Below are 20,709 nucleotides of genomic sequence, written 5' to 3' on the forward strand. Positions count from 1 at the left end.
TTTTCCAACAAAACCCTAAAAAATTTAAAATCAAATTTTCCTATCAGTTTACTAGCCTAAAATCAGTGTTCTTTATTGGTCATCTCAGCCCTTTGAAAACCTTTTGCCGAGACAGACCCGGAGAGAGCCCTCTCCTGTCCCCGTAGGGCTAGCTACGAGGCTAAGTGGTTTGATGTTGCCTTGAATTTTGTCTTTTTCAGCCTAAGGCCAAATTCAAGCGCTAACAGACCCTATCAAGAATGATGCACTTAGCCCTGGCCATTGCTTCCTTGTACTTCTCATTTTCAGCCAAGTCAACTGGGATCGCTATCGTTTTCAAGCTGAAGTGTTTGATGTGATACCTGTCTAGAATGGACAAGATCCTGGCTTTCCAGACTACGAAGTTCGAAGCTTCGTCCAGTCTATCCTGATCTCTTAGCCCATTCACTACCATTTCATTGCTCCTCTTTCGAATCTTTCGAGTCTCTCAACTTCCCATCTGGAAGTTCTCGGCTTGACTCCCTCTGAGCCTCGATTTCCCTTTTGGAAACCCCTCTGCCAATGTCGAGATGGCCCACTTCGATCGTTTGTGCAACTGCACCACTGATCCGGATTTCTTGGCTAGAAATCCTCGGCAACAACTCCCTCCTCCTTGGTCTTGCCCTGTTAGGTATTGTTCTGAGTCCTGACCACAGTACCCCACCATCTTCGCCCCGCAACTTACCCACAGCCTCCTATGGCCCAGCAGTTTGAAGAACTGAACCTCTAGGCCCTGCACAATCCCAACACTGGCAAATCTACACCTCCTGGCCACAGCGTCAATCCTTCCTGGCTAAGAAAGATGACTGGGCAGTGCGTAGGTCAGGTTTGCTCCTCTCTGCCACTGCGTTGATCCTCCTCCTGGCTCGAACTGATGACGTAGGCACTCTGCATCACCCCTTCCTTGTTGCTTTCTACTAGGAACAGCTTCTGTCACTCGGGACAGCTATTTTCTGCTGCTACTGCTCTGCTCAGCTGATGCCTTCAGTTATCCTGTTATTTGCAACCACACTCTGATATGATGTTGGAATTTCTAAGTCTAACCGTTAGAAATTATTCCTGTACTCTCTGATTTATTTCTTCCTACTTGTTCAGTTACTTAACAAGTTATTTACCATGTAAGTACTGAAAATAAATACAAGTACAGTATCAACACATACAAATCATCAACTGAAAGAAACAAGCACACAAGTGACACCGTTGTTTTTGGACTAATGTCCCTGAAAAAACCCAGTGCGAGAAAATCGGTGCAGCTATTTAGAGGGTTTTATTATTATGCAGTTTCAAAATACAACCAGGGTGCCAGAAATGGCTCACCCAACAGAGAATGCCCTTGGCATTAGTACCTCTCAGTTGGAGACAAATATTCCGGCTAAATCACCGGATGAACGATCCCACAGCAACAATACAACTTCTGCTGCTCTGCGTCACCCTGATAGGGACTACGTCACCCTATCCAGCTCTCCAGCTCCAATCTGTCCCACGAAAATCTCCCAGTGCTACCTCTAAGGCCTGCGCCAGCCTCTCTGGCCCAGCGTCAGCCTCTCGAGGCTCTACATCAGCCTCTGGAGCCTCTACGTCTCACACGTTGGCCCTCACTAGCTCTACGCAGCTCCTAGCTGCCTCTGCGTGGCCTCTGGCTGGCTCTGCGTGGCCTCTATCTGGCTCTACGTCAACCTCTCCCGGCTTTTGCGTTGATCCTCCCAGTACTAACTCTGCCTCTCTGCTATGTATTCACTACCCCTCAGTTGCAACTCAGATCACTTCACTCAATTTCCTCAGCAAACGCTGCCCCAAAAAATCGAGTTCTTGATCTCTCTTGGTATGTTCTCCAACTGACCCTTAAGCCTCCTCTTATACTTTTCTCGTTGGTCCATCAACAACTGCGATTAAATCTCTAATCAATGGCTAAGATTAGATTTGGCTTGATCCATGACTTTTGGACCATTCTAACTCAATTTTATGTTAATTCGCATTAATATTTTATTTTTCCCAAGTTTAGACTTAGGAACTCCATCAAAAATATTAATTATTTTAATATCTCCCAAACCGGTTAGATTCTGCCCAAACCATTTCTGGGTCTTGGAGATCTCATGTGCTTTAGCCTCTCCACCAATTTTCGTGGCTAGAGCACATCCGATGCTACACCAAATCAACACAAGGTTCCCCCAAGAACTTGTGTTGTATGAGAGCAAGCATAGCTGGTTTTAGAGCCCAAATTAGTTTCTTCCCTTCTAACTGGCTCACCTTTGAAAGGAGGGCATCTAGTTCATCAAGTTTGAAAAAAACTTTCCATGTGACCCTCATGTGCTTCCATTATGGGAATTTTGAGGTCTAAAATGGGCCTCCTAAGAAAAATGTACAACCAAAATAAACTTTATAAGAACCAATAGGATTCAAGATGATGATGTCAACCATGGGGGATAATTAACCATTTTTGGAGGAAAAAAGTAAAAAGATTAAAACATAATAAAATAAAGACCCAGAAAGGGTTTCGTTGGTTCCAACCTTCAAAAATTGACCCTTCACAGCTTGGCCCTTCTCCAATTTTGCATATTGTTGCTGTGACTGATCTTGTCAATCTCTACTCTCCAAACTCCAACAATCCTCCTCAAATGGCCCTCCAAGTGATCTCCTACTTGCCTCGGCTAGTTCCAGCTCTACAACTCCTTCCTCCAACTCCCACGTGAGCCCAGTGATGGCTCTCTGCGCAGGCCCAAGTGACTGTAAATCGAATTGCTCCAATGCAACAACCTCCTGCTCCAAAACTCTCCCGGAAGGTTTATCCTCCACTGTAGCTTCAATGCCCAAACTCCCCCGAAGTTGTTGCCCGGATGAACCCACAAGCAACACCTCCATGTTCCCCTTTTGCGTCCTCCAGAAACACATATTGGCCGAGACAAATGCTGAATTATATCACTGTGAAACTCCCCCAACTCTCCTCCAAGGGAGTATGAATTGCTTTCCTAGGGTGGCACTCGAAGTCCACCGAAGCAAGGGTTGAGATCTCTGCTCGGAGACACTCATGTGCTAAACAACACAGTAACCTGGCTAAGCAACTCAAGCAACTAAGGTTGAGTTCAATATGTCAAAAGATAAGATCCTGAAATGAGGAGATTTGCCTTATATAGATTTCGTGGAGCACTTTTCCCTCCATTTTCCCTCCATCGTGGGTCCCTCACTTAACCATCAATTTTCCCTCCATGCAAATCAAACTAGGGAATCATATTCTCCTGGTGTGGGTGGCCCCCACATACAAATTAACCACATCGAAATAACTTCTACTAAGTCTAGCCTCCTAATAAAATCGAATGGGCCCCATCACCTCCAAAATTGGCCCCAATATGTAGAAATTAATCTTGTTCCAAAATAATTTAGGAAGGGACATTATAGTCCTACCCTCCCAAATGTTGCTTGTCCCCAAGCAACTTCAGTGCTGGATGCTCAAGTATGCACTCGCCCTCCCAAGTATCATCCTCATCCGAAAAGCTCCTCCAATGCACCAAAAACTGCTTGTCCTCAAGCAATGCCTAAGCAAACATCCTCTTTAAATGTTGCTCCCCACTGCCACTGCAAAATGTGCCAGGGTCCCAGATGTGCCACTAGATCGTGCCTGACCTCTACACTATCTCGATATGAAACAATCCTTCAATACTAGTATCCCAAGCCATCCTGTCCAACATGAAGCTCCCCTCGCTCCACTCATTATCCTGCCCGGTGGAAGTACCAAAAGTCCCCTGCTCCATCAGTGACTCGCTAAAGCCCAATGGAAGATTTGTATGATCTCCCCTTGTAGTAGCTAGTGCATCCATAAAGGTTATTGAGTTGTGAAGAGTTGTGATGCCCCAATTCCCTACTAGTCCCAGAGTGGTGCCACCATGTTGATCCTGCGCTACTCTAACTATGACATACTCCCCATCGTGCGCAAACAGTGTCCCCCCCTCCTGAGGCCTAGTGGCGAAAAATTTGTGAGAGTCAAGCTCAGCCTGCCTGGGCATCTCCCTAATACCAATATCTACCCCTCCACTGCCAATCTCAACTCTGAGCCATAACAGGACATGTCTGCCTCGCCATGCAGTGGAGGTTTCAATGATCCCCCATGTGTCAAACCCAAAGTGAACTAGATCATCCTCTGCCATGACCCTACTCGTCACAAAGTGGAGTGATCTGCCCACCAACCAGATCCCCAAATTCCCCAAACATACGGGGAGCTCATAACTCCCACTCCTCACAGGATGTCGCTGCATAACGTCGTTACCAGCTAGAACCCATCTGGCCCTCATCTTTGATCCCTGTATGTATTCCTTGGTGGACCCCAAGTATAAGGAGTATGTCTCATGCCTGTGAACCTGCCCTGCTCCTACCAGACCACGTAGTTAAATCCGTTATCCCAACTCCTGATGATACACTACGACACTGCTGGGACTCTGGGTACCCTCCTGTAGACGTAGTCTACCATCCATCGTCCCTCAAGTGTTCTACCATCCATCGCCCCTCAAGTGTGAGCTCAGGGGTGGAATATATGCTACCTCGGCTATCAAACACGCCATCCCTAGGCATGCATCCGACAACTCATGCACCTACCAAGGGTCTCAACTAAAGAGTCTCCTCCCGGCTCATGGCACGCGGTGTCTCATCCAACTGTCTAGGGTGAGCCTCCCATACCCTACTGCCTGAATGGAGAGTGTCAAGGGGAAACAACCAAACACTCTGTGACTGTAAGCAACACTGGAGGATGATGGGCGGGTATGTCCCAAACGGTATGATCAAAATTCTGTCGGAATGCCCAAGAGTGATCCTACAGACGACACTCTCTGCCTTGGATCTACTAATAACTCCCTCGAAGCCCTGTCTCCACTAAGCATGGTGTCCCCAGATGCTCAACAATGTCCTCATTGATCCTAGGTGAGTTGCATCCAATGGTACACCTAATGCCCTGTCCATATGCCTCCTTGGAGGCAACGCTCCAAGAGCCCGCTGTGCTGCACCATGCGTCATTTCACACCACCAAGCAACACCACATTCCTCGACATGCCACTGTATGCTGCATCATGTCCCTGTACACCACTGGATACCCCCGACTACAGCTATGCCATCTTGTAGTGTCCTGTGTGTCGCCTGTGTCACTGCACCGGTCACTCCCCGCATGTACTCAATGCGATGTGAGGCACTCCCCCATGCATCTCCATGCCCATCTGCAAACCAATGCTCCATGCTAGATGCTCCTACCCATCCTCAAATGAGATTGCCTAAAGTTGTGTCGCTATATGTCGGCCCACACCCGACCGGTATCATCACCTCCATCGTTGCATCATCATAACCTCCGGTGAATGGATCTTCACTCCAAATCCTCCCTGAGGGATCTGAGAAGTGAATCTCCCTATGTGTCAGCAGTGATGTTACCCCTGCGCTGCTCCTCTGCGTCTTTTGTGCCCCACACGAAAGTGAAGAATGCCCAAATCCATACAAGGCGCCATCTGGTGGCCTGCCAATGCCACCTCCTTCGACAAACTCCTGCCAGAGTGTGTTGATCACCCTGTGATCTTGTATACAAACGTCATACCAAGTCAACCCAAGAAGCTTGCCCATAAATTGGTTGGCCACTGGTGCTGACCGAAACTCTCCTAGCAGAGGTGCACGCTCGACTACTAGGTCAACTATACCCTCTAGGTCGTAGTCAACTGGTATACCTGGGAAATGATAGGTGGTCCCTCCCAGATCCCAATGCCAGTCGGGGCTTCTAGCATCCCCAGTGCCTGGAAACTCTTGTTGAACTCCACCTGGGTCCACTACCATGTCCATAGCCCACTCCATCGAGTACCAACTCAGAATCTCTCGCCACCCAACCCAAAGAGAGGGATCGAATGCACGAACTCCCGCACATAGAACAACCCCAGCATGCGGGTGTTGCATCCCATGCAACTCAGGTCGTTTCATCTCGTTATCCTGGTCAATACATAAAATCTGACTAGGTAGCTCTGTCTCTCTCTGTCCAATGGGCCAAGGTAACCTAACAGTGTTGCCAGCCCCGTCTATGTATGCCTGACGTGGGTTGCTCTCACGCTCCAACGTGCACTATAGCTGCACCAGTAGGGAATCCAACCGCTCCCCAACGTGAGTCAATTTGATCATGGACTCGCCACAAACCGCTTTCATGCCCTCCAGCTCCTCGTTCTGCTACAGAATAGCCTCACGCAATAATGTGGCCTTCCCTTTTAATGCTGGAAGGTCAGCCTGAAACTATAGGAACTGCCGTGGGCATCTATCACCTGTAAACTCAGTCACAGCTCCAAATACCTCAGCAGTTGTTGGCATCTCATCCATGGGTGGCTCCTCCTCAATAGATGGCTCTATGTCTGTAGGCTCTATCTTCTCCACCAAGGTGTCAACTGGGGCTATCAAAGAGGTCTCTAATAAAGGTGACTCCTGTGCCACATCGGGTATATCGATGTGCTCCTCACCATCCTGTGGGCTCTCAGCATCATGCTCAACCTCCTCCTCAGGCTCCTGATATCTAAATCCATGTCTCCACCAGCAAAAGCGCCCCCTGGTCTCACCCTCTAACCGTCTTTGTTCTGCCTGCTCCTTTTCAGGAGATCCAGTGCCCTGATCTGGTCGACTTTCCCCACATGATGTAGATCGCTGCAACCCCACGACCTGCTCACCTCTAACATCTCTGTTGTAAGGGTGAGGATGGGTTTGGTCTGTCACCCTCCTCAACTAGGCCAGCCTCTCATCGTCCCAATGAATTCTACCCCAGAATTTCTACATACTAGATTTCCCTTGAGCCATGGGTTTGTCTCTGGTTTCACTCGTCACTATGCACTCATACCCAAACCTTCCATGATCTTCTGGCTAATTTCCCACAGTTGGGCTAAGATCATTCTCTAATACCACTGTAATGTTCCAAAATAGGGAAAATAGTGCTATGCAAAGCAAATAATAAAAACAACACCATAAAATTGAAACATTGCACACCCATAAAAACTCCAGGAATATCCAACAGCTGAGCCATTTTATTATAATCTGGGAGTAAAGTACAATAATGTGCAAGTGGTGCACCTGGGCTTGCCTTAATGGCAAGCGTGATCAAACCCAAGTGGTAATATGTCAAGCCTAGATGGCACAATAACTGTTGCAATGATGCCCTGCACTACCCCTGTGAAACTATGTTGTCTGCTGCAAGGATGTTGTTGGAAACACCACCTCTAGTGCTTAGAAAATTGCAGAAAATTAACCCCGGCCTCTCCAACAAATACCTAGAATAAACCACGAAGGAATTGGCCAAATGTTGACCTCAAAATTTTGGCCCAAATTCACCTTAACTCCTCTAGCTGCTGATTGAGTTGGTACCCCTGTTTGACCCTTTAGATCTGCCCTGAAAATTCTATAAAATTAGGAGTATGATCCTTGCCCAAAACCCAAAAAGACCCAGAAAGGGTTTCCTTGATTCCAACCTTCAAAAATTGACCCTTCACAGCTTGGCCCTCCTCCAATTTCGAATATTGTTGCTGTGACTGATCTTGTCAATCTCTACTCTCCCAACTCCAGCAATCCTCCTCAAATGGCCCTCCAAGTGATCTCCTACTTCTCTCGGCCAGTTTCAGCTTTACAATTCCTTCTTCCAACTCCCACATGAGCCCAATGATGGCTCTCTGCGCAGGCCCGGGTGACTGTAAATCGAATTGCTCCAATGCAGCAACCTCCTGCTCCAAAACTCTCCCGAAAGGTTGATCCTCCATTGTAGCTTCAATGCCCAAACTCCCCCGGCAGTTGCTGCCCGGATGAACCCACAAGCAACACCTGCGTGTTCCCCTTTTGTGTCCTCCAGAAACACGTACTGGATAAGACGAATGTTGAATGATATGACTGTGAAACTCCCTTGGCACTCCTCCAAGGGATTACAAATTGCCTTCCTAGGGTGGCACTCGAAGTCCACCGAAGTAAGGGTTGAGATCTCCTCTTGGAGACACTCATCTGCTAAACAACACAGTAACCGACTAAGCAACTCGAGCAACTAAGGTTCAGTTCAATATGTCAAAAGATAAGATCCTGAAATGAGGAGAGTTGTCTTCCTTATACAGATTTCGTGGAGCACTTTTCCCTTCATTTCCCCTCCATCGTGGATCCCTAACTTAACCATCGATTTCCCCCCCATGCAAATCGAACTAGGGAATGTGTATTCTCCTAGTGAGGGTGGCCCCAACATACAAATTAACCACATCGAAATAACTTCTACTAAGTCTAGCCTCCTAATAAAATCGAATGGGCCCCATCACCTCCCAAATCGGCCCCAAAATGTAGAAATTAATCCTGTTCCAAAATAATTTAGGAAGGGACATTACAGTCCTCCCCTCCCAAATGTTGCTTGTCCCTAAGCAACTTCAGTGCTGGATGCTCAAGTATGCACTCGCCCTCCCAAGTATCATCCTCATCTGGCAAGCTCCTCCAATGCACCAAAAATTGCTTGTCCTCGAACAATGCCTAAGCAAACATCCTCTCTACTGTTGCTCCGCACTACCACTACAAAATGTGCCAGGGTCCCAAATGTGCCACTGGATCGTGCCTGACCTCTACACTATCCAGATATCAAACAATCCTTCAATACCAGGATCCCAGGCCATCCTGTCCAACATGAAGCTCCCCTCACTCCACTCATTATCCTGCCCGGTGCAAGTTCCAGAAGTCCCCTGCTCCATCAATGACTCGCTAAAGCCCAATGGAAGATCTGTATGATCTCCCCCTGTAGTAGCCAGCAGATCCCAAAGGTTATTGAGCTGTGAAAAGTTGTGATGCCCCAGTTCCCTGCTAGTCCCAAAGCAGTGCCACCATGCTGACGCTGTGCTACTCTGATTATGACATACTCCCCATCGTGCACAGACAGTGTCCTCCCCTCCTGAGGCCTAGTGGCAAAAAATCTGAGAGTCAAGCTCATCCTGCTCGGGCATCTCCATGATACCAATATCTACCTCTCCACTACCAATCTCAACTCTGAGCCATAACAAGACATGTCTGCCTTCCCATGCAGTGGAGGTTTCAGTGATCCCCCATGTGTCAAACCCAAAGTGAACTGGATCATCCTCTGCCATGACCCTGTTCATCACAAACTGGAGTGATTTGCTCGCCAACCAGATCCCCGGATTCCCCAAACATACTGGGAGCTCATAACTCCCACTCCTCACAGGATGTCGTTGTGTAACGTTGTTACCAACTAGAACCCATCTACCCTCATCTCCGATCCCTGTATGTATTCCCTGGGTGGACCCCAAGTATAAGGAGTAGGTCTCACACCTGTGAACTTTCCCTTCTCCTGCCAAACCACACAGTGAAATCCGCTATCCCAACTCCTGACGATACACCTCGACATTGCTCGAAGTCCGGATACCCTCCTATAGACGAAGTCTACCATCCATCATCCCTCAAGTGTGAGCTTAGGGGTGGAATATATGCTACCTCGGCTATCAACCACACCATCCCTAAGCCTGTATCCAACAACGCGTGCACCTACCAAGGGTCTCAACTGAAGAGTCTCCTCCCAGCTCATGGCACGCGGTGTCTCATCCTTCCGGAAAATATGGCATGAAGGCAGAATGACATAAAGCAAAAACCATATGAAAATCCTGATGGATCATTTTCTGATGAGATGAGGACATGACTAACTCATCGATGAAAGTGTTGGATGGTCCCTGCATTATGAAAATGTCCCCGAAAGATGAAGACTCCGTGACAAAAGAAATTGATGACATCGAAGAAAAGAGGAGTTCTTCAGGCATCTGGTTGCTCCACATGAGGAGCGGCTATAGGTCCCTAATTAAGAGGGAGCCTAAAAGAGAAGTTTCTTACATGGAAGAAGCTTAGAAATTCCTAAGCCAAGAGGGAGCTTAGGTACATTCCTTTTTCAGTAGGAATGAGTACATTCCTTTATTGGAATATGTCCTCCCTATGTGAGAGGGAGAGATAGACATGACATTCTGGTCTTCACCTGCGAAGACATAATGGAGGATTGGGTAATCATTTGCCATCTGATACTCTATGGGGATGAGATAGGCATCCCATGGAAGAGTAGTCGTAGAGGACTGATATCCTTTGAGGCCTGGGAGTCCAAGATAAGAATAGTCCTCATGGAACATAACCTGTGAGAACCTGGGTGGGGTATGTTACGAGAGAGTCAATGATGAGGGTGTCTATAAATCATTGGTCTCGCCAGCATTGAGCTCAAATTTTGTGGAGATAAGGAGTTGTTAGTCAAGGCCATGCTATGTAATAATATTGGTTGATATGATGCTATACAAATGAGTTACCAATCTGAATTATTCTTATGAGACATTCTTCAGATTGAGAAAATCCAAGTACCATTATGAATACCTCCCTAGTTAAGAGGGAGTGTTGAAAAGTGTAACTAGGTTCGGTCTTCATAATGACATGTAATTATGATTTTATGTAATGTGATGAAAAGAAAAAAAATATTATATTAACTTGCTTCACGGGTTTCATCAGAAAGGGATTTTGCTTTTGAGTCAAGACTCCCATTGAGAGTCTTTAGGATCTATTTGTCATCTAGTCATAAAATGTTAGTCATTGTCATGTAATGAAGTCATGTTACACTTTGTAAAAGGTCAAATTCAATGTTGCACGAAGCGGGGACGTTTTTTGGAAGCGGGGACGCGGAAGCGTCATTTTCCAAAAATCTAGGAAGCGAAGCGTCTGCAGAAGCGTTTGCTATATATATATATATATATATATATATATATATATATATATATATTATTTTTTTGCATTTATACTCAAAAAAAGCATCCCAAATACCAAATTAGTTGTAGAAGACATGAAAACATGCATATTTTTGCATAAATCAAGATAGATATAACATCCATTGTACATTAATGATTAATTATTCGAGCATCAACCATCTAGATTCTAGATTCTTCTCCTCTTGTCTAGCCTTTGCCTCTACCTCGATTGTCTAGGGATATTAGTCAACATTGTCCAATTTTGATCAAACTACCTAATTCAAGACTTAAAATATGGTAGAAAAAGCTTAACATGCTTGATCGATGATTTTGACTTGATTGAAAGGTAATTTTTTGCTAAGGGCGTGCCACGTGACAAAGGAATTCAACAATTAACACCACCAACACTAGGGTACATATAGGGTTTGATGCTCTTGATTAAATGCTAATCGCATACCTTCATACTTGATATAATCTAATGAAATGCCAAAATCTCATTGATCCTGAATTCCTGAAAATTGTTAAGTCTGCTGAATTTTGAATAGGATATGAAATTCTATTTTCTCCATATGAAGTCCAATGAGGCTGGAACCACTCTCAAACAACCTGAGTCATTTCATGGTAATGTTAAAAATTTAAGTAAAAGGATGAAAATGAAAAATAAAGGAGAATGTCACTTTTAATTTAAGAATTTAACATTACCATGAGGGAAAATCTGCTATATTTATATTTTTTTTGCCTTCATTCCTCACCCTAACCCAAGGCGGACCCACCCCCAACAAGCAAACTCACCTAAAATTAAAAGAAAATTGAAAAAAAAAACAATTTTCTAAATAGCGCGGTGCTTTTTCAGAATCGTATGGAAGCGTACAAAAGCGCCACGCTTCGTACTACCGAAGTCGTACGAAGCGCGCTTCAGAGGTCTGGAAGCGCGCTTCCGAGCCACGCTTCCGAAAAGTCCAGGAAGCGGCAAAAAAATTCGGAAGCGCGCTTCCGGCAAAGCTTCCTAGGTGCTTCCGAGCTTGGAACCGGGGGGGGGGGCGCTTTGTGCAACATTGGTCAAATTTGTCTATGTAAAGTATCCTCCAAGACCTTGTCACTTATCCTCTTCAAGTCGGCCTACAACAATGGAAGAAGCTGCTAGAAGAAGTCGGCCTAACTTCAAGTGATCATGTCGGCCCAAAGGACATGTGTGGAAGTGTATATATAGCCTAACTCGGCCTCCATTAGAAGCAAGAAACTTGACAAGCTTTCGGTCAAGAAGAAGTGCGAAGAAAGGGTAAAGAAGAAGTGTGAAGAAAGGGTAAAGGAGTGCGAAGAAGGAGCTGCAAAGAGAAGTGCGAAGGAAGGACAAGAAGGTTTCTTCTGGGCATATCGAAGAGAGATTCTTTTGGATCAGCAAAGAAAGAGATTCTTCTGGGCAGTGCAAAGGAAGGGTTTCTTTTGGGGCAACGAAAGAGATTCTTCTGGGGCAGCGAAGAAAGGTTTCTTCTGGGCAAGCGAAGGAGGGTTTTCTTCTGGGGTAGCAAGAGAAGGATTCTTCTGGGTGACCGAGATCTAGAGACCGAGTTTCTCTAGAAAGAGCCGAGGAGAGCAGTTCCAGATCAAGAAGGAAGTCAAAGGGAAGAGGCAGAGCATCAAGGGTAGTGGCAAGGTTCTTGTGAGGATACTAGAGTCAAGGGTCTGTGTCATGGTCTTGGTACTCGTCAATTGAAGATCTAGAAGAAGAATTTTGATCGAGTTTTCCTCTCAAGAGGTGAGAGGTTTTGGCTCTAGCTGAGAAGCCTACATACTGTCACTTGTCTTTTATTGTGCATATTGGTAATTGTCTTGATGAAAAGAACACAATAATAACATAACGAAGAAAAGACTCTAAACTAAGAAGTAAAAGTATATCAGAAGCAATTATCAAGCATAGAAATCTTTTAACTATCCATGCCCTAATTTCTCAACAGTTGCAGCCTCTCCCCATTCTTGAGGGGAAATGGGAGAGTATCTCTATGGATTTCATCGCAGGGCTTCCACCAGTGCAGAACAAGGATTTTATCTATGTGGTGGTCCACCGTCTGACCAAGTATGCCCATTTCTTTGCCATTCCAACACGGTACTCAGCCTCTTCGGTGGCAAAGTTGTTCTTTAGGGAGGTCTTCCACTTGCATGGACTCCCTAAGACCATAGTCAGTGACAGGGACAACCGATTTATGGGAGGATTCTAGCAAGAGCTCCTCAGGCTAGTGGGTACTGAGCTCACCCCGAGCACTAGTTACCACCCAAAGACAGACGGTCAATGGAGAGGGTGAACAAGTGGTTAGAAGGCTATCTCAGGAACTATGTGACCGGGCAGCAGAGGGCATGGATTCGATGAGTATTGCTATAACACCACCCATCATATGTCCATCAGTATGTCACCTTTCCGTGCTTTATATGGTTATGAAGCTATGTCTTTTGCTGACATTGTTTTTGGAGACAGTCGGACCCTAAAGGCCAAAGATTGGATCCTAGAGAGCCAAGACATTCTCACGGCTCTCAAGGATAATTAGCCGACAGCTCAGAATCAGCAAAAGTTGTATGCAGATAGACATTGAGTTGAGAGGCACTTCGAGGAGGGGGACTTGGTGTTCCTGCGATTGCAACCATACAGGAAGTCGACATTGAAACAAAAGAGGGTTGAGAAGTTACAACCACGTTTTTATGGACCATATAGGGTGATCAAGAGATTTGGAGAGGTAGCATACGAGTTCGAGCTACCACCAGGAAGCAAGATCCACAACATTTTCCATGTTTCATGCCTCAAGAGAGTGTTGGGGCAGCAGGTTACAACAACAGCGGAGTTGCCTTCGCTTGATGATGAGGGGCATCTATTTTTGGAACCGGAAGCCATCCTGGAGACTAGGGAGAGGAAGTTAAGAAGCAGAATGATCAAGGAGTATTTGGTGCGTTGGAAGAGTTTGTCAAATGAGGATGTCACTTGGGAGGGTAAGCACATATTGGAGCATCCAGCGCTGAAGTTGCTTGGGTTCAAGCGACATTTGGGAGGGGAGGACTTTAATGTCCCTTCCTAAATTATTTTGGAACAGAATTGATTCCCCAATTTTGTGAACAATTTTGGAGGCTATGGGACCCACTCATTTTTTGGTAAAGGACTTAGGAGTTAAAAGGAAGTCGTATTATTTTGATAGTGGAATGTGGGGGTCACCCACACAATGTAAAACACACTTCACTTAGCCTATGGTTCGAAATGCTTAGAAGGAAATTCGATTTGCTTGGTGGAGGGGCCCACGTGGGAAGGAAGGCCCACAAAATTATAAAAGGAGGGATCTCAACTTCATTTGCATCTTTTGGCATATCAAAAACTTAACTCATTTGCTCAAGCTACTTAGCCGGGTCACTTGTTGTTCAGCACGAGTTTTCCAAGCAGAAAACTCACCCTTTCTTCGCGGGACTTTGAGTGCCACCTAGAGAGGTTCTCTCACACCTATTCGGAGGAGACTTACAGTGCCTTTTCCAACATTTGCATTCAGATTTGCCAATGCAATGTGTATTTATGGAGGATGTAGGAGAGGCTCTTGAGGGAGTCGTGCTCTTTCTGGGAGCAATTGCCGAAGGAAATTAGGAGAAGGGAGCTCAAGTATTGTGTAGGCTTTTTGGGAGTTCGGGCGCTGGAGGAGACAACTATTTTCTGGAGTGAGTTTGTTGCTCCTGGGCCTACGCAGAAAGGTGTCACTGGGCACACGTGGGAGTGAGGAGCTTGCTCATTGAGGCTAGAACTTGCCGAGAGAAATGAGGGCAATATTTGTGGAGTTGATTGCAACGTTTTTGCAGTGTTTTTGGGGAGGTTTGTTGGTGCATTGACAGGCAGCGTATTTCGGCAACTAGTGGAGAGCGTAGGGCCTTTGGGGGTTGATTTTCGAAGGTCGATATTAAACCAAACCCTTTCTAGGTTTTTGTGGGTTTTGCTTGATGAGATTGGAGGTAATTTTGCACAAATTTCTAAGAACTTGAGGAGGGGTTTCCAGCGATATCTTTGCAGTCGACAATGTAGAATTGTTGGGGCAGTGCAGAGCAGTACTCGGGCAATTGATAGTAGCATCCGGGCTTCATATTTATTCACCTGGGATTTTCCCCGCTTGCCTTTGAGGCAAGCCCTGCAAGCCCTAGTGCATTCCTTCCATATATTTGTACTCTTGCTCCAGTTTATAATAAAATGGCTCAGTTGCTTCTACATTTCTGGTTTTTAATGGGTGCATGCTAAAGTTTGAAATTTCCTATGGTGTAATTTGATGTTTGCTTTGTATATCACTATTTTTCCTAACTAGGAACATTACAAAGAAACTGTTGGACCAGACCCCATTGCATCTGTTGCTACAAACTAAGGTGGTGACTGATTCAGTGGGGGTGCTCATTCTTATGTTGCAGTTGGTGCTTCTGGAGAGGACTATGATATTTTGGGCAGGCCTGTAAAAAATTGTCTATTCTTTATTAGGGAGGAAATCTGTAAAGAGAATCTAGACACTATTGGTGGTGCATTGATGAGTGGTCTTCAAGAAGTTGTTTGAATCACTGACATTTTCGAAAATAGAGAGGACTCCATAATAGAGGTTGAGGCTATGGTTGTTGCACAAAGGCAGTCTAATAGTGAAAGAAATGGAGTGGGGGACATGGTGAATAGGCTTGTTGTGGGAGAGATCTCAATTGTTCTTTGAAAAGGATCTCCTTATGGGGAACAAAAGCCTTTGATCAAAAATGATTTACTTCAAGACGTGTAACAGGTTTCTATGTGAGCATATTTTCAACTTGTAACTATATCAGACTGGAGTAGTGGAAACATAGTGGGTTGCTTCACAACCTGGCAAAGTATAGCAGTAAAATTGGGTTTCATTGCATTAGGATGGTACAACAGTCATACATTGGAACATTCTACAGGCATATTTGGGATCGTGGTCTTGATATGCAGGTTCTAGATTGCTTAAGGGAAAGCAATCTTGAGAAGGCATGATTGTAATGTTCCTTTCCAAAAAAATTGATTTAATTGTTCATTTTCACTTGGAGAAAAAGAAGCACCGAAAAAAGTGTAATGAATAATTAAATTAAAAAGGGGTTATAAAGAGAAAAACCATGGTATTTTGATGACCCATGGTATTCTGATGACTCATGGTATTATAATATAAAGGCATAAAAGAGAATTGGAGCTCACTTTTAAGCAAGCATTGGTTATTGATTTTTGATAATTGTTTTGCAACCTCTAGTAGCTTACTGTGTGAGGGGAAACACTTGTGGAAATCTCATTTTCAGTGTTGGAACTATACACCCTAGCTAGTGACGATTAGTTTTGGTGGTGAAATGTCCACCCTAGCTAGCCAAGAGGGACAACCACTTTAGGTTCTTCATTGGCACACATCAAATGTAATATTCCTTCTTAGAATAATTTCCCTAAAATCAATTTCACAATTTTGCATTTTTGACTATTATGGGGGCCCAAAAAATTTTGGGGATTAGACTTAGGAGAAGGGGGCCGAAATAATTTTGTTAGTGGAAATTGGGGGCCACACCCACATGTAATACGCACCCCTTGGAGAGAAAGGTCGAATTTGCCAAGGAAAGAGGTCAAAATATTGGATGGAGGGACCCACATGGGGAGGAAAGTCAAAATTATAAATAGAAGGGGCATAGCAGCTATTGGGATCTTTTGTCAACTTATCTATTTTCTTTGTTGCTCAAGCTATTTAGCTGGGTCACAAGTGTTGCTTAGCACAGAGCTTTCCAAGGGGAGAGCTCACCCTTCTTTCGGTGGACTTCGAGTGCCACCCTAGGGAGGTAATCCATTGCTACGTGGGTGAGGAGATTTGTGGAGTTGGAGCTCAATTCAGCAGGTTTCCTTCAGCCAATTCGTACTCCAAGGAGGACGCAGTTGGGAAATCGTATCACTCATTTCAGCTGGCTTCCAGGGGTGTTTTGTTGGGAGAAATTTAGTATAGCTACTCCAGGGGAAGACTAAGCCTTGTGAAGAATTTGGGGGCCGGAGATTGTTGCTTTGGGGCAGGTCGAATTTCTCTTTCCCAGGGCCTGTGCAGGAGACAAATTATGGGCACACCTGGGAGTTGAGGAGAGGCCTTGTGGAGCTAGGTTGTGCAGAGGAATTGAGGGAGTTATCCGAGGGAGAAAAGCTCAGCATTTTGGCACCATTTGGAGGGTTGTAGCAGAGGTTTTCAGGAGGGTGGTATTTTCCAACCAGTTGTGGAGGTTGTGGTATTTGGGGGTCAATTTCAGGGGTCGGAACTAGACCAAACTCTTTATGGGTTTTGGTGGGTTTGTATAGAGGAGATCGGGGCTAATTTTGCAGAATTTTCTAAGCACCGGAGGTGGCACAAATCTTCAGTTTTTTTCCAGTCGGCAATGCAGTCTCACTAAGCTTGCAAAGGAGTTGCTCTACAGCAGTTGGGCAGACTTTGTTGGACACCTGAGGCTTGTAGCTTGCCTTGAGCAAGCCCAAGTGCATTCCTTCCATCATACATTGTACTCCTATCATTTGATAATAAAAATTGGCCCATTTTGGCATATTAATTTAGGAGCATTTCTAGTTACCTGATTGCATGTGTCATTTCTTGTGTTAGATCAAGATGTGCTTAATTTGATTTGTTTATCACTGTTAATTTCCATTTGGGATATTACATTAGAGAAGAAGGGTCCAATTGCAGCAGTATGCATATCTTCAAGGACGACTGATTTATTTGTTGGAGGCCCAAATATTTCTCAGGAAGAGGGCCAAATCGCAACCTGAAGGACGAGATTGCAAGTGCCAGCGTTTTTCTGTTGGAAAATATGGTAGCCATGGTCGGTATTTTCACCATGAAGAAACTCGAAAATTCAATTTTTATTTTTTCCTCCTAAAATATTCAGGTCGGCCTCTTTCTTGTTCAGGTCGGCTGGGCCCCTAAGAGGCACCCATTTGACCCCCTTCAAAGTCTATATAAAGGAGAGCTTTCCTCCATCATTTTGGCACATCAATTTGTATCTTGATATCTCTGTTCTAGTGAAGAAGGAAGGAGAATAGGAGGGCCAAATTTCAGATGGAAGGCTTGGAGGATTTCTCTTGATCTTGGTTATAACTTATTGGTTTGACTATTATCTTGATGATATTTCTGCTGTATTGATGAATTTTTGAACTCTATCTCTCTCATAAGGAAATAATTCTGGATTTTCCCCTTGTGGGTTTTGCTCTGGCCTCAGGCCTAATTTTGTGTCTCTTGTCTCATGGTTTCATGGTTATTTTTCTACTTCTCTTTCATGTTTAATGGTTGATATTTTTCTTCTGTATAACAGCTTAATGATTTTCGAATGAATACTATGTGCAATTAATGTTAACTAATCATTGGAAGTAGTTATCGTGATGAAGGAAATTATTATGCCCTAGAAAATCAACATTTTCTTCTTGGAGGAGGCTGAGTTGTTTAAGGGGGAGCCAACGAAATTTTGCTAACAAGATTCACGAACAATTTTTGTGTAAATTTCCCTCGAATTTATTGATAAAAATTGGCTGGAATTTTGTTGTGGAATTTCATCTGGAAATTATGGTTATTGGCTCTTTATTTTTCTTGTATGGATTTAAATAAAATTTGGGCTCTCCAATTTTTCCTGTTGAATTTAATTAAATTTTACGGTAAAATTATTTCTTAAATTTTTATTGAGGAAATTTGGGGAGAAGTCTGGGAGGATTACAAAATAATTTAAAAGGGAATATTACAGATGAACAAAAAACGACTTAATTAGCCTTCTAAATTTCCCAAAGTTAAAATCTAATTCTTACCCATCATGGACTAGAACAGCAGGGATTCACAATAGTGTCATTCAATACAAACATAATTATCTGGAAAACTTCAACAAAGAAAGAACTCAAATACCTAAACAAGGAAGAGATGTTGCTATTTTTGGAAGCAAAATACTAATGAAAGTAAATAGGAAATCTGAGGGCAAGTACCTCAAAAAGCAGCTCATCAGGTAAAATCCGGTGTATTAGAGCTGGGTCAGAAGCAGGCTTATTGCTCAAGCTTCCAAAAGCAGGAACTGGTCGAACTCTTGTTCCATACAAACCTGCATGGGGCAGAATCGAAAGTTCATAAAACATTTGTTGTTTTGAATAGTCTGAGAAAGAATAACTTTCTCTAACCAGTTTTGCAATATACAGAATCAACATTCCAATGGTCATCTATCTATCCATTCTGCAATTAATGAGCTTTACCTCTTTGTACATTGCAGCATGAAAATCCATAAATTTCACTCTTCCAATGAATTCGAACAATTAATCAAATTGGGTTGTTACTCAGAATGAAGTTCAGAAAGCTTCAACACAATTAAATCCTGAATGTAGGGCCTTACAGTTTTGTCACTGCAAATAGACAATTAAACATACAACACCTCCAACCTAGATCTATATTATATGCAGCACCCATTAATGAAATTAAAGTAGATTTACAATGAAGCAAACTACAGCTGATTTCTTAGTCTGTAAGCTCATAAGAATATAATAACAAATATTTTCCCAAGAAAAGAAAGGGCTTGAAGATTGCTTCAAATAACCTCCACAGTGTTATCTTTAATCCCCAAGCTCAATATCAGAACCTATGAAACCACAGATTACCTATGAAATAAAAAGTATTGGAAGTAGGAGAATTCATAATAAGACATTGCTATGGAAACCTAAGTATGCTTCTTTGCCTCACTGTTTTCATGGTAACTATTGTTTCAGTCGAGTTGTAATCCTTCCAAGTAGCACACAGCATTGAAGGGCAAGGAGAACAAGTGATTAGACATGAGATGAATGCACTGTCACATGCACACACACGGGCATCAAAAATAGGATAAATGAAATAAATAATATACTGAACAGTGAAAATCATATTAAAACTTCACAAAAGAATTAATCAAATTATGCTCCTAACACATCAGAACAGTGATCATCATGTCTGCATACAATTTGCTCGGCAAGAATGGGAGGATCACCAGACACCCCAGGCAACCCCACACATCACTATGTAACTGATTTAAGCCATCTTATTTCTTCAAAAAAAAACGATTAATCATCATCCTGTAGTTAGAAATCCTAATAACCAAGATTGACCCATATAATAAAAAAAACATACACAGCAAACTTAAAGACAGTTAAAATCATACACAGCAAACTTAAAGACAGTTGACACAAACCTTAGCAAAACTAAGGTTATGGATTTACATTGCTCTAGGAACTCCTTCACAGATTTACCACTTTTTCTTCAGGGGCTGTGACATTACCACTTAGCATTTTGCTAAGTGAAATATCAATTTTGATCATTTTTGCTATATTGCACGGTTGCACTGAGGAAATGTTGGTTTACAGGTCCAGCACGAGATTTTTGGCTTAGAGCACACCCGAACATTAGAGCTGGAGGAAATATTGCAGCCTTAGTGAAGCATGGGAGCAACCTTGTAGGAATTTCGGCCCACATGAGGAGTATGCTCTCATTGGGGCAGATTAGGTATGGGGAATTCGAGTTGGGCCCACATGGGCATTTTGGAGGCTTCTTGACAAAAAGAGGAAGAGACTCAATTTCTCATTCATTCATCATTTGCAAAATTGTCTTTTGACAATAGCACGCTTGAGCTGAAGCCAAGTCTACAAGTGTTGTTTAGCACACGAGTGTTTCCGAGCGGAGATCTCAACCCTTGCTTCGGTGGACTTCGAGTGCCAGCCCAAGGAGGGAGTCCTACCCTTATCAGTTTGTACAAGCAGCAGGAAGTCCGATTTCAGGGAGAGGTTTAGCTACAGCAGCGCAAGGACTGCGCACTTCATGGTGTAGGCACTCCAGGAGGTTGAGGAGTGAGGTTGAAACTTGGGGAGAAGGTCGGGGAAGTATTTTGGTGAGGATTGCAGCTATTTTGGAGACCATTTGCAACAGGATTTACAGGTGGGTCAAATCACCCAGCAGTT

The 20,709-nt window shown here is 44.0% G+C and overlaps 1 protein-coding gene across 2 annotated transcripts in view; it reads right to left on the minus strand.

Annotated features, from left to right (window-relative positions):
* Positions 1-20,709, minus strand: part of LOC149167787 (F-box protein 7-like) — a 518,393-nt gene that overhangs the window by 391,705 nt on the left and 105,979 nt on the right. For both annotated transcript variants that reach the window (XM_089433153.1, XM_089433152.1), the window contains exon 3: positions 18,724-18,836. In XM_089433153.1, coding sequence (XP_089289279.1) covers positions 18,724-18,836 — 113 coding nt within the window. The remainder of the gene's footprint in view (positions 1-18,723; positions 18,837-20,709) is intronic.

This window comes from Pinus tabuliformis, chromosome 5_1 (genome assembly GCF_031772625.1).
Source record: "Pinus tabuliformis cultivar Carrire ecotype Pingquan chromosome 5_1, CPIR1, whole genome shotgun sequence".
Lineage (NCBI taxonomy): Eukaryota > Viridiplantae > Streptophyta > Pinopsida > Pinales > Pinaceae > Pinus > Pinus tabuliformis.